Source organism: Polistes canadensis, unplaced genomic scaffold (assembly GCF_001313835.1).
Source record: "Polistes canadensis isolate GaletaPanama2010 unplaced genomic scaffold, ASM131383v1 scaffold_74, whole genome shotgun sequence".
NCBI lineage: Eukaryota > Metazoa > Arthropoda > Insecta > Hymenoptera > Vespidae > Polistes > Polistes canadensis.
In genome coordinates, this window is record NW_014569621.1 from 13,145 (window position 1) to 26,667 (window position 13,523).

Consider the following 13,523-nt stretch of genomic DNA (forward strand, 5'->3'; position numbering starts at 1 on the left):
TATAATTAAGGTATATATTTAAAATTTTTCAATAAATCAATTACTTAACTTATCGATCGAACTTTCCGTTAATTATCAATCGAAATCTTGAAAGATATGAATCGAATAAAACAAATGACGATACATTTGGTTACACAGTAAAGATAAGCATTTGTTATTCAGAAAATAATGTATAAAATTGAGCCGTTTATTTGGAAAATGTCATAAGACTTTTTACTGTAATGAAAAATGATAATTTTTCAATGTCTATATGAAATTATTTATAACGTAAATGCTTAAATATTTCGATTTGAAAATAAAGCGACTATCAAAATAAACGACTCAAATATAGATAGAATTTTTATGCGTATATCTTCGCGTACCGTGCCAAATTTATAATCGATTTCTAAGGTAATATTTTGATCGATCTTTGTAAATAAATTCTTTGTCGAAAAGGAAGAAGTTTCAAAACAAATATGGTACTTATTTCGAATTCGTTTTTTTTCTTCCTTCGATATTTCACAACGACCATTCGATTTGTCTGTGATTAGAAAAATAAATTTGTAAATCGATGAAGAAAAGAAAAGTTGAGAGGAGTAGAAGAAGAAAAAAAAGGAAAAGCAATAATATGAAAGTCGCAGTGCCGGTGACCGGCGCAGATATCTGCGATACTGCAGAACATCTATAGTCGTTGCGGCTCGCAGGTGTGACATGCTCGCATACGCCATTTTTAAAAGGAGCTCTCAGTCGCTAATCAGCAGCCGCGCGGCATACTTGCGAGAGTAACGTTGGTTGAAGTAGCGGCCTTATCGTTGACGAGACTTTGCAAAAAAAAAAGAAAAGAAAAGAAAAATAACTCCTCACATTTATTTCATATCGAAATCGCAAGTGAGAACATAATAGGGTGAGATTTGGGTGATGCATTTCACGATGACAACGGCGTGACTTGTGGAGCGTACGAATCGGTGTACCGAAGTGCGTCGTCGATAGTTCCTTTATTTGTTGCGATTTGGAATTTTGGTCAGTGGTCGTCGCTGTAGGTACGAATCGAGTCTGGTACTCTCCTCAAACTGCGCGATTTGGAAAGAGAAGGGAGATAGATAGTGAAAGAAGGACAGAGGCAAATATATTGAGAGAGAGAGAGAGAGAGATAGAGAGAGAGAGAAAGAGAGAAAGAGAGAAAGAGAAGAAAAAAAGAAGCAGACAGCAGAGAAACAGAGAAGTACCATTGCTAGAGAGAAAAAAAGAGGCAGCATGTCCAGTGCGCCGCAAGTTTCCAGCGGGCTTAGCAAGCTGAAAAAAAAACATTTTCGGGTTAAACATCAAAAGGTTAAACTCTTTCGTGCCAACGAGCCGCTTCTAAGCGTCTTCATGTGGGGTGTCAATCATACGGTAAGCGTTCATCATCATCGTCAATTCGTTCGTACGTCGTTCATTGCGCGTGTATATATATATATATATATATGTATATATGTATGTGTGTGTAAGAGGGAGAGACGTGTCGCATTTATATGACAGCACGTCGTATTGTACGTCATTGCGATTGCCATTTTCTCTATTTATTCCATCGTCACGATTGGTAATACTTTTAATGAATGTTTAATAATGTTACCTATTTCATTGGATTTTCATTTTTTTCTGAACTTCATACAGCGCGCTATTTCAAATTGTGCAAGCCGACGTCACGCTCTGAAAAGATTGCAATTTTTTTTGTTCTTGCAGTATATCTTTTTACTTATACTTTACAATACTTATAACTTTATACAGTATATTTTTTTACTTCGATCAAATTACAGATTATATTTATAGATTTAATTTAATACAATTTATGATTTTTTAATATTTCCTGATTAATTTTTGTTGAATAGTATCGATATTCATACTTTTACCTTTACAATCATTTATTTACATCTAAGAACACTGAAACATACCGTATAACATTATTTTTGATATTTTAACTATAAACATTTTTCATGGTAGATACTAAAATGGAAATACATTGTCTTTTTTTATATATGGACACGTTTTTTCTTAACTATGGATAATGGCATCTGTATACACAGATGTATGATCTCATTACATGTGGATAAGCCTATAAATACCACAAATGATATTATATATATATGTAACATGCATTAAATATTTGGATGCAATACTTCCCAAAGATGCTATTTAAAATTACCGTTTATATAATTATTTTTTGTATAATAATGAATAATAATTAATATTGTATTCTTATTATTACAGATAAATGAACTTAGTCATGTTAATATACCGGTAATGCTTCTACCAGATGATTTCAGAGCTTATAGTAAATTAAAAGTAGATAATCACCTTTTTAACAAGTAAGTGTATACTTCGATTTTATTTAAATATTATCATTATTATTTCATAATCATGGAAACATCTTTTTAAGGAATATTTTATTACATAAATTGTTATAAATTGTATATCCTAATAGTTGAAAAACATCATTTCATCTAATGTTAGATATTTATACGTTTTAACGTTGCGTTCAAATGTCTTTGGTATTTTCAAGCAATCGTTACTCTTAATGTTCATGAAGTATCATTAATGTAAATTTAAAGCATGCCAGTCAGCTAGTCCATTCTAAATATACCACTTAATATTAGATTGTTAGGTTGGTCACAGCAAACCAGCCTTTAATAATAGAATCAATGAAGGTCTTTCTATGACCTAGCATTGTATTAGTAAACAATGAAGGTATTGATTTTACTTGAAATATTATTTTGTTATGAATGTATGTATTAATTTTTAATTACAGAGAAAACATGCCTTCTCATTTTAAAATCAAAGAGTATTGTCCATTGGTATTCCGTAATTTGCGTGAAAGATTTGGGATAGACGACCAGGATTATAAAGAGTCTATGACAAGGTAATACAGAGAATAATTCAATTTTCAATTATACATTATCATTGTGGCTGCAATATTGTGTAATTTTACTTCACACAAAATCAGTTACCATTTTATTACATACATATTATTATGTGAAACCTTACATTTTGATAAATAGCAAACAAGCATTTGAATGTTGTGATGTGAAGTATAAACATTGTTTATTAGTTCACATTGCACGTACACAAGAAAACTTATTGTTTATTCATTTTCTTTCTTTAAATTAATTGCTACAGATAAATTGAATGTACTCTTTACTTTGCATGTCAGCAGATACTATGTTTACTTATTTGCAGGTGTAGTATCTTTCAAAAAATTGTTATTTTGAGAGAAAATAATCTATATGCACACTTTGATATTATGTATTAATTTTTTTTCTATTATGGTATTATTCCAAAGATAATGTCACATAAAAATACCTAAAATAAATTAAATTCTCTCAAATATTAATCATTGTGCTTTAGAGATCTTTGTTTGTATGTTTGTCTTTTGCTAGAAATAAGAAAGCATGTATGTTTTAGATATTGGTATTGTTAGTAATAATAGATTGTTTGATAACTTTTCGTTTAATATTTTGTTTCTTGTTATTATTGTTAATGTAATAATGGATAATAAGATAATAATACCATCATTGTGGACATTTTTTAGATATTCTTAGTTTAGCGTAAATAACTTATGTACAGTTCTCAATTTGTGAAGCAAAGAATACAGATTTTGTCATACGGAGATCATCTGACACATGGATTCATACTTTCCTGCATCAACCAAAAGATAATTTGTAATTAATAGTACGTCTTGTAATACAAAAATTTTGCTAATAGATGTCGAGCATATAATCCTTCGCGACGTTCGGGTTTGGTCACACTCAGTGGGAGGACTCATCAATTGGTTCAGCGTTCAGCTACTGCTCCCTCAATAAACTTTACTCCTCCTCCTTTTATATCTCAAATTTCAGTCTTAAGTAAACCACTACGTACCTACAGTTTTAAACCAAAACGCTTGAGGTTAGCCAGACTTGATTTCCCATTCTGTGCGTGTCTTGTGGTTAACACAATTTGATGAGTTTCTCTTTGACGACAGAGATTCGGCACGAACTTTAAAGTTGCATTAATTATTTTTCATAGACCTACCTTTTATACGATCTAATAATAGTTTATATTAACATTATTCTTTCAAAATAAATTCAAGAAACTTAATTTTGATTAAATTAAGCATGCTTAACCATTTGAGTTCCAGCGCTCCTTGGAAAAATCTTGTTGAAAAGACCCAAGCAGCATGATGGCATTTATCTCAGTTTATATCAAGGAGATCTAAGTAATGATATCATGTTAATTTTTATTAATGTGACTGGCGAGCATCAATTAAGTTGAATACTCCAACTTTGGCAGAATTCTAGTATACTATCAATTGTCTACAATAGAAAAAGGCAGTGGGTATTTTTGACATGAAATCTAAAGGGAACTCAAACGGTTAAAATTGAAGTGTTCAAATATTAGAATTTTTTTAATTTATTGAAATATTTGAAAAATCTTACTGTAACCTGACACAAATATCAAAATATTTTCATTAAATTAGATAATTGTGTATGTTGTTGAAATGTATTAAATTCTATTATGATCGTGCAATAGTTATTTGAAATTTGTATGAGTAACTACAAATTGACGTGATTTAATAATACATTCTTACCAAATAATGAATTTGTTATATAGTAGTAATTTATTCTATGTATTATTTGGCTTTCCAAGTTTTGCTTTGTGCACTGTTTGAATGTTTGTTTGCTTGATTTTATGTTTCAATAAATAGGATGATGACTAATTTTGCTTAATTGCCTTTTATGTACTCAAGATTTTTTACTATTTTTATTATGTAGAGAATTTCTTTATCTTATTTTCATTTGATTAGCCTTAAATTACAGATCAATAGCAGATATATTAATATGCTGTATAGCTTTGTACCGAATATATTGAAAAGAAAACGATAGAATAATATCTAGTTATATGAATTAGATTTAATTTAATTTTCTTTTTTATAGGTCACAACCTGTACTCGATGATTCATCGGGTAAAAGTGGTGCTAAATTTTATCAATCCTATGATAAATTATTTATTATTAAAACTCTTACAAGTGAAGAAGTCGAAAGGATGCACTCATTTTTAAAACATTATCACCCAGTAAGTAAGCTAATTTTTTTCTTTTAACTTCGTTATAATATAAATGTGATATTTTGTAGTATATTGTGGAACGACATGGCAAAACCTTACTACCACAATACCTTGGGATGTATCGATTAACGGTGGATGGCGTTGAACATTATGTTGTTGCTATAAGAAATGTCTTTTCTAATCATTTAACGACGCACAAAAAATTTGACTTGAAAGGTTCCACTGTAGATCGTGAAGCATCCGATAAAGAAAAGGAAAAGGATCTCCCTACATATAAAGATAATGATTTTGTCAAGGAAGGAATGAAAATTTACATAGGAGAAGAAGCGAAAACAAAACTCATAGAAACTTTAACTGCTGATGTTGATGTGAGCATTGTCGTTATTATGTCTTTTTATGATTAAAAATCTTCATGAAGTAATTATGTTACAGTTTCTAACAAGATTACACTTAATGGATTATTCCTTATTACTTGGTCTACACGATTGCGCTCGTGCGGAACAAGAAAATAGAGAACGTGCAGAAAGGGAAGAAGATGAAGATAATCACGACGAGGAAGATGATAGTGAGTCTGGTAGTGGATTAGATTCAAGAGGTCCAATGGGAGAGTAAGTTATTAGTAGCATTGTTAATCGTTATATTATATATATAATTCGTCGATAATATATATCGTATCTTTTATAATATTATGAAGTATTATTTCTGTTTCTTTTAGTCGACTTTGGGGTTGGAGTGGGGTTACAGGCATGGCTACGCCGCCAGAATCACCTCATGCAGCTTTAGTGCGTGATGCGAGCCTTCAATATGAGGATACAATAATACCCGAATTAGATATATATGCTATTCCCAGTAAAGAAGGTAATATCAAAAAATAAAAAATAAATCAATGAAATGTCTTTCGTTTTATGTATCTATGGTTATTCTAATTACCATTCATTTTATTCACCAGGTGCCCCTACGAAAGAAATATACTTTTTAGCCATAATCGATGTATTAACACATTATGGTGTACGCAAACAAGCTGCAAAAGCAGCTAAAACGGTAAAGTACGGTGCCAATGTGGATGGTATATCAACGTGTGATCCTGAACAGTATGGCAAACGATTTATAGAATTTATGAGTAAAGCCATAGAATAATTTTAATATTTTTTATTATGATAGAACATATGTAAAGATGCATAAAGAATTTAAGAATCGTGAAGGTACTACTACTGCTTGTACTGTTATGCTAGTAAAATATGACTATGAGGAATATTATTGAAAGGTTTCACTAGAAGTAAAACTCGCTTACAGATGCGACCAACAACACCAAGTGCAGCCTTTAAAATGCGGGTTAGAGTAAAACATCATTTTTTTTTCTCTGCACAATTTAAAATGGTAAATTTATTCTTAACCGATATTTATCGGCACATTATTTTTGTCATGTTAAATTACTTTAACTGTTGAATTTTTGCACGAACTTTCTACGTCATATGATTCAAATTATTCTTAAGCTTAAGCTTATTTTTTGACTGAGTCCGTGCTTTAACTAATATGGTTATGTTTATATATTGTATGTACAGAGATTTTTAGAGAAAGCAAGAGAGAGAGAGAGAGTGAAAGAGAGAGAGCGAAAGAGAGAGAGAGAAAGAAAAAGAAAACTTTAAAACATAGTTTTTTCATCTACTTTTAATCCACTAATTTTATAAATGAGTAACAATAACGTCGGATAGAACATTCAATATAGTTTATAGAATAAAAAAGTTATAATCAAATATGTGACGCATAGATTTAAATTCTAATTGTTTATGTGTGTATCACGTGTATTCCATTAGATGGAATATACTTATAAACAATAATAAGGGCAAGACTATAAAATGTAAATGTTAATTTACCGTCATTGGTATTACATAAATGCTTTACAAAAGCTATGGTAATTATTGTAAAAGGCAACGGAATTAATGGTATTAACAAATTATAGAGAAAAAAATATTCAAAAATAATGTTGATGTTATATGTAATAGTACTTGGGAAGAGTACAGTTATTCTGCATCGAGACTTTTCAATTGAGTCTAAAGAAATCAATGAAACGATCTTAGGCGTTTTTGATTTCATCGTTGCAGGATTGAGAGAGTGAGAACGAAAATATTTAAAGTAAAGACATACGATTGGATATTATATTCAATATATATTTTATTCCAATAATGCGTTTTTCATTTTGGTAGTATAACAAAGAGAATATAAAATAATATATGTGCAAAAAATAAGAAGGCTTACAAATAAAATACATATATAAATATTATAACAAAACTAAGTAAATGTTATAAAATCTGTAAATCTGTAATTTCGGTTATACATTGTATATTGTGAAGCGAATTTTATGTTCAGATGCAACATATTCACTTATAGCTCGTCGGAAGTCTAATAGGGAACAAAATCAATTGTATGTACCTATGATGCGTGCGATATATGTTTCCTTGAATTTTTAGCATTGCTTATCATAAGGAAATTGATGCCGTGATAAAGCATCATTGTTGTGTACGGATAGTCATTATTGCAGTTATACACCTTTTGCTTTAAGTAATTTTAATGCTATTTTTGCAAGTTTGTAAGAACAGTAACTGTTAGCACAAGAGATTATACTCTACAATCCTTTAAGCATAAATTTAACTAATATTTTACTTACATTTTTTCCAGTACGTGTCGTTTCCTAGTTCTTTCATATTTGATATAACTATATATTATATCTATTGCATGAAGGGAAGTGCACCGTTGCATAAGACTATCTTTAGACGATCTAATAATCTAACTTTTATAATTTGTTAGGATTGATAACGATATAACGACTAATTACTTTACCAATTAAGGTATTCATCTAGTCTCGATACTTTATATGATTTTATACATTGTAAGCACATTAAGGAGGTAGGAGGTAACAAAATTGAATCATATTTGACAGTAACTACATTATATTACAGTATCAGTTAATATGATACGTTCAATCTGTAGCATATAAAAATTGTATCATATATACAAGGTGTCTGAAGTTTTTCCAGCTTAAACAGTGTCTGCGCATTCTATGCACGAAAATTAAATAAAAATGTTAAATGTTAAAAACCTTCAGAAAGCCTGTATATATTTAATTAAATTTTTAGCTTCTTTTATTATAATGGCACCATTTTACAAAAATGTTTACTGCAAATATGCTTCTACAAATTACTGCTCTATAAGATTTTTTCCATACTCTTTTTTCTATGATATATTTCACATATAACTTGCAAAGTACTTTGTATTTAAATTATATTAATGAAAAAACTATTGCATTAATATAATACGTTAAAATTGACCTTTTCGTAAGTGGCATTGTGTAAAAATTATGTATATATTCAGTATTTTGTTGATGGCAATATATCTCAAGTTTTGTTATTATAATTGTACTATTCACTTACAATGTCTGTTGTATAAGCTTTGGGGAAATAAGTGGATACCTAAAATCCATTAAACTCGAATAAAGACACATTATTAAAAAAGAATAATACCTTGTAACATTTTGTATTTTGTTTATTGAAGGTAAATACGATGAACAAATTCATTATTGCAGACATTTTTAAAAATAATTTCTTCTATTGAAAAAAAGTAGTAAGCACATATATGTCTGTCTTAAAAGTCAGATCCAGATCTATTAATGTCATTAACATATATTGCACGAAGTCAAATAAATCATCTTATTTGTGGAAACAAAATATTAATGTTTAACTTATAATAATAAAAACAATATATATAGACTTTTACTCAAATATTATACATTAACATTTGTACTTCTGTACTTCTATACAACAAAAGAAAGAAAACATTTTGTGTTTTATTATACTAAAAAAATGACAAGAATGTGGCAAAGAAGCCTAAAATTAGATGTATATTGAGATTCATTTTCATATGCGAAGTTTCTTAGAACCAGTCTCAACAGATAAACAATTATCCGAAGAAGTTAGTTGATCCTTGCTTCGTGGACTTAGAGTTACGCTACGTTTTCTTGTAACTGGTGATAATTGTTTTAAATATTCCATGTCGTTGAACACTACTTGAGCACCACCGCTACACGTCGGTAATATATCACCCTAAATTAGAAAACCATATTATCAATATATTTAAGAAAGAAATATTTGATTTTAACTCTATATATAATTATAAAAATAACCTTGTATAATTTTGTTTCCAGTTCCCCATCTTCATCTTGATTTTGAGATACAAGACAATATCGAGACGCTCTGTTCGTGATATCCTTTGGATCTGTTAAATGTGTAACGCTTCGTTTACGATGCATTATAGGTTGAAGTATTGTTCCAACTGGTACTATTGGAGGAGGCCGATGATCGATCCATCTGTCTACACTTTGCGACCGCCTATATCGAGGATTAACTACTGGGAGTTTCTCCTGAAAAAATTTAATTAATATTAGATTATTCCAACACTTAATTGAACATAATTATGGTGTTTATTTTTTAATTACTGTATTATTATAGGCAATGGAAGTACTATTTTACTTTTGTGTTAACATCTCCAGCATTAGACTCCAACATTTTTGCCAACGCTTGAACTGTTGTTGTTCTTGGAGTAGTATCTTCAATTCTATCTTTAACTGTAGATTTAGCAATACTACTAATTGTACTCGATGTAGCAGTTTCAGGTATGTTAGTTGTTGTTACAGGTATAGGTTCTTTACGATTAATCATTACAATATCACTCGCATTATCGTCCACCAATATTTGTTTAACTAACTTTAACTTATCGTCTTTTTCTTTCATTTGATTCTACAAACATTATAATTATATACTCAAATTGTTTAAATTAGCCATGATTCAAAATACAATATATGAATTTTATTTATAAATCTTACATACTTGCAAAATCTCTCTTTGTTGTTGCAGTTTTGTTTCTAATTCTTTACTCATTTTTGCCGCTTCCGCTTGAATTTTATTATTGTATTTTTGCTTGACTTTTTGTTTATCTATCAATCGTTGATTAAGAGACATACCTTTATCTTTTAACTGTAAAAAAAAAAAATATTTAGCAGTTTCTTTTATTAATACAAATGTATCATTCTCGCTTATACGTTTGATGATAATTATACAACCTCTTGTTGTAAATTTCTGATAGTATCATTTGCACTGTTTAATCTGTACAGTAAAGTATCGATCTGTTCTTCAGTCTTGCATACGAGATTTTCCAAAATAGATATCTATAGCATTACAAAATAATATATACATATAAATCAATTTTTTCAATATCAATTTTTATGAGAAAAACAATGTAAATCAACAATCTAATCAGTAACAATATCTACTTTTTCCTTTTGTTGTTCATTCGACGCTCTCAATGTCGCATTTTCGATTTTTAGAGAAACATTTTCTCTGTCCATTTTTATCAGCATATTTCTTAAGTTGTTTTCTGAAAAGATTTAGTTTGTTAATTATTTTTACAATAACTTTCTCTAAATATCTATTACTTTATTTAAAAACATACGCTTCTGTTGCAAATCTCCTCTTAAGAAATTTCTCTTTTGAATGCGTAATTCCAAAAAACGCATTAGATTGGTAATTATTTGATCACTATGGGGACTTGTCATTTCCATGTCTGGAAAAGGACCACCGAGACTAAAAAAACCCATATATTTCAATTTTAATATTTTTCTTTAACTCTTTGCATGTACGATCCGTATATGAATCGCTAGTAATGAAAAGATTAATTATTATATGGTGTATACTTAATTATATGTATATTGTACCTGTATACCAATCCTATGTCTACATCTATATTAGCAGCATCAGCATTGCCTGCTTTTTCCAATCTGCTTCGTGCTTCTTTAAATATCTAAGAAAGAAGTGAAACTTAATATATAAAAAGTACATATTCTATTCAAAGAATAAAATTGTAAACATAATTTATTTTTTACCTTATTCGCTTGTCTCCGTCCAGGAGTATAGCCTAAATCTAATTTGGAGGCTACAGATCGTGCAACTTGAACTTCCTGAGTCATTTCTGCAAATTTCATTGCTTGCTGTACAGAGTAAAAAAAAAAATAAACTTTTGTTCATTTTCTCTATTAAAATTAGTGTACCATCTTATTTATTCGTCGAAACTTACTATTGTTTCATCGTAATCTTCTGCTCTAGGATTAACACATACAATCATCCTAATTTGTCCTTCGCCGTCAAAATAATTTTTGAATAAATGCGTAAGTTTAGAATCACGATAAGGTATCATTTTGTTGGTACTTTGAATTTGATTTTCTCTAAGAATTTCTAAGCACGTGCGAAGTGTCATTAACGAATTATTTATATTGCCTGAATGAATAATGTTAGATTTCATTATTATATAGAATTTATTTTTATAGAATTAATTAAAGAAAGATTATTATAGAATATACCTGCTTCTCGCAGTCTTTGACCCGTATTTTTAGAACGATTTGTACGCTCTGTTCCAGCTAAGTCTACGAGAGATAATTGACTAACACAAATAACACGTTTATCTTGTACAACTTGTTCTCCTTGAGAATCTAATGGTGCCTATAAAAAAAAAAATATTTCGTATAAATTAACTGCATATTTATAATAAACTTTGTATTTAATTTAAGCAAATATAACATAAATAACCTGCACAAGCCTTATAGTGAAAATGCTGTGAGATCTACTTGATTCAGCATTTAATGCAGTATGTGCTATGCGTCTTCTTCTTTGTCCTCGTTGAAATACCTTACATGCTTCTTCCGAAGTTTTGACTTCTATTTCAGTAACACCATGGACATACATATTTCGATTACCATCTTCGCGTATAATTTTACTCTGTAACATTCTAAATCTTATTTCATATAATATTACTGTTTTAAGATATAGAAAAATAAATCAATGCAAAATTTTAACTCACTTTGACCTTACTTCCTCGTCTTCGAGTAAATCATATACGCTATTATTATAAATTTCTATATATGTTACAAATACAGCATATCCGTTATCCTCATCAACCTGCAGCATATCTATTTCGTCTAGTGCGCATATAAAACTTGATTTATTGTCGTTATTATTATCTATCGATTGAACACAACTGTAAATGGTTTAAATCTTTGTTAATAGAATATAACACCTATAATAATTTTAATTGATAATTTATTATCGTATGAACAATTTACTGCCTGTATCTTCCATTTTGAGAGGTAGCAAAGTCTAAGTTTAATTCTCTTTGTTTGTCAAATTGTATCTCCGTCTCGCTTAGTATTTCAAAACCATTTAATCTGTCTGGCTGGAATGTAGATCTTTTGGTTTGATAATTCGCAATACTATTAAAAAGAATATCCAAGCATCGAGGCATAATTCCAGCATTGTGAACATCTCCATTCATTGTGTAAGTTTTTCCACTTCCTGTTACACCATATGTAAATAAGAGACTGTTTTCCCCATTAATAAGATTTGTCACAAGCGGTAATGCAACTGCATTAAATACTTCCTTTTGAGTCGTATCGTCTCCAAATACTTTACTGAATGATGTTTGTATTACTTTACTAACATTGCGAAAATTTATTGCTGTTTCAGGAGGTGTAACAATGATAGATGTACTAGATGCAATTTTCATACAAGAGATATCTGTAGAATTTAACATCGGCCTTATGCGACAATAAACTTGAACTGGTTCTACATTTTCTATTCTTATTTTGGTTGATTGCTTTCGACTTGTAACAGGTGGTTTCTGGCGCCTATGGATTTAGGACAATTTACGTATTAATAATGCTGATATTTAATATGTTTAAACTTGTTAAATAATTCTACATTTATTTTTACATCCGCTATTTTATTTTTTACATGTATCTGCACGTGTACTCTCAAATATATACACAGATGTTATTACAGATTAGCTACAGGTTAATCATTGCAGATTAGACAAAATACTGCAATAAAAATCATAAGTATGATAATTTGAAAAACTATTAAAGTTTGCACAGTTAATTTTGTAAACTTTTAATAGTTCCTATAATCATAGCACTGTTTACGATGATTTAACGAAAACACGTGCCAAATATGTAGATAAGATAAAAATTATATCATTTAAATTAAACTTACGCTAACTTTATACTGGACATGGTTAAATAATTCGAAGGAATGTTACGATGGAATGTTACGAAATAATATAATAATATTAGAATTATTTTAAAACATTATGATCATTTTTTTCTTTTCCTATTTTCGTAGATGTTCGTTACGAATACCTCATTCAAAATGAGAAACACAACACAACACAATACAACTTAGGTTTAACAACATACTAGAGAGGAAATAGCATTAAAGTGCAGTTAAAATGAGCAGGTTGAAATAGGTGGGATGCAGCAAGAAGTAATAAGAGACTCTGTCGGTAAAAAAGTTATCGACACTGTTTTATGATTAACGTTAAAATTGCTAGTAATTTTTTAATGATTATCTAGATATAGTTCGTGTAAA

At 29.4% G+C, this 13,523-nt stretch overlaps 2 protein-coding genes across 2 annotated transcripts; one reads left to right on the forward strand and one right to left on the reverse strand.

The window, feature by feature from the left end:
- The first annotated feature begins 668 nt into the window (after positions 1-668).
- LOC106786444 (phosphatidylinositol 5-phosphate 4-kinase type-2 alpha) lies at positions 669-8,570 on the forward strand. Its single transcript, XM_014747851.1, has 8 exons — positions 669-1,371; positions 2,227-2,324; positions 2,765-2,875; positions 4,929-5,067; positions 5,127-5,426; positions 5,491-5,666; positions 5,774-5,916; positions 6,008-8,570. The coding sequence occupies exons 1-8, from the start codon at positions 1,234-1,236 to the stop codon at positions 6,193-6,195; spliced, it is 1,293 nt and encodes a 430-aa protein (XP_014603337.1). The 5' UTR covers positions 669-1,233; the 3' UTR covers positions 6,196-8,570.
- LOC106786443 (kinesin-like protein KIF23) lies at positions 8,074-13,386 on the reverse strand. The gene is made up of 15 exons (XM_014747850.1): positions 13,149-13,386; positions 12,224-12,784; positions 11,962-12,138; positions 11,691-11,889; positions 11,465-11,603; positions 11,182-11,381; positions 10,991-11,095; positions 10,823-10,908; positions 10,561-10,691; positions 10,382-10,485; positions 10,172-10,276; positions 9,939-10,085; positions 9,582-9,848; positions 9,236-9,472; positions 8,074-9,155 (listed from the first exon to the last, which is right to left on the reverse strand). The coding sequence occupies exons 1-15, from the start codon at positions 13,166-13,168 to the stop codon at positions 8,970-8,972; spliced, it is 2,664 nt and encodes an 887-aa protein (XP_014603336.1). The 5' UTR covers positions 13,169-13,386; the 3' UTR covers positions 8,074-8,969.
- Positions 13,387-13,523: the final 137 nt, after the last annotated feature.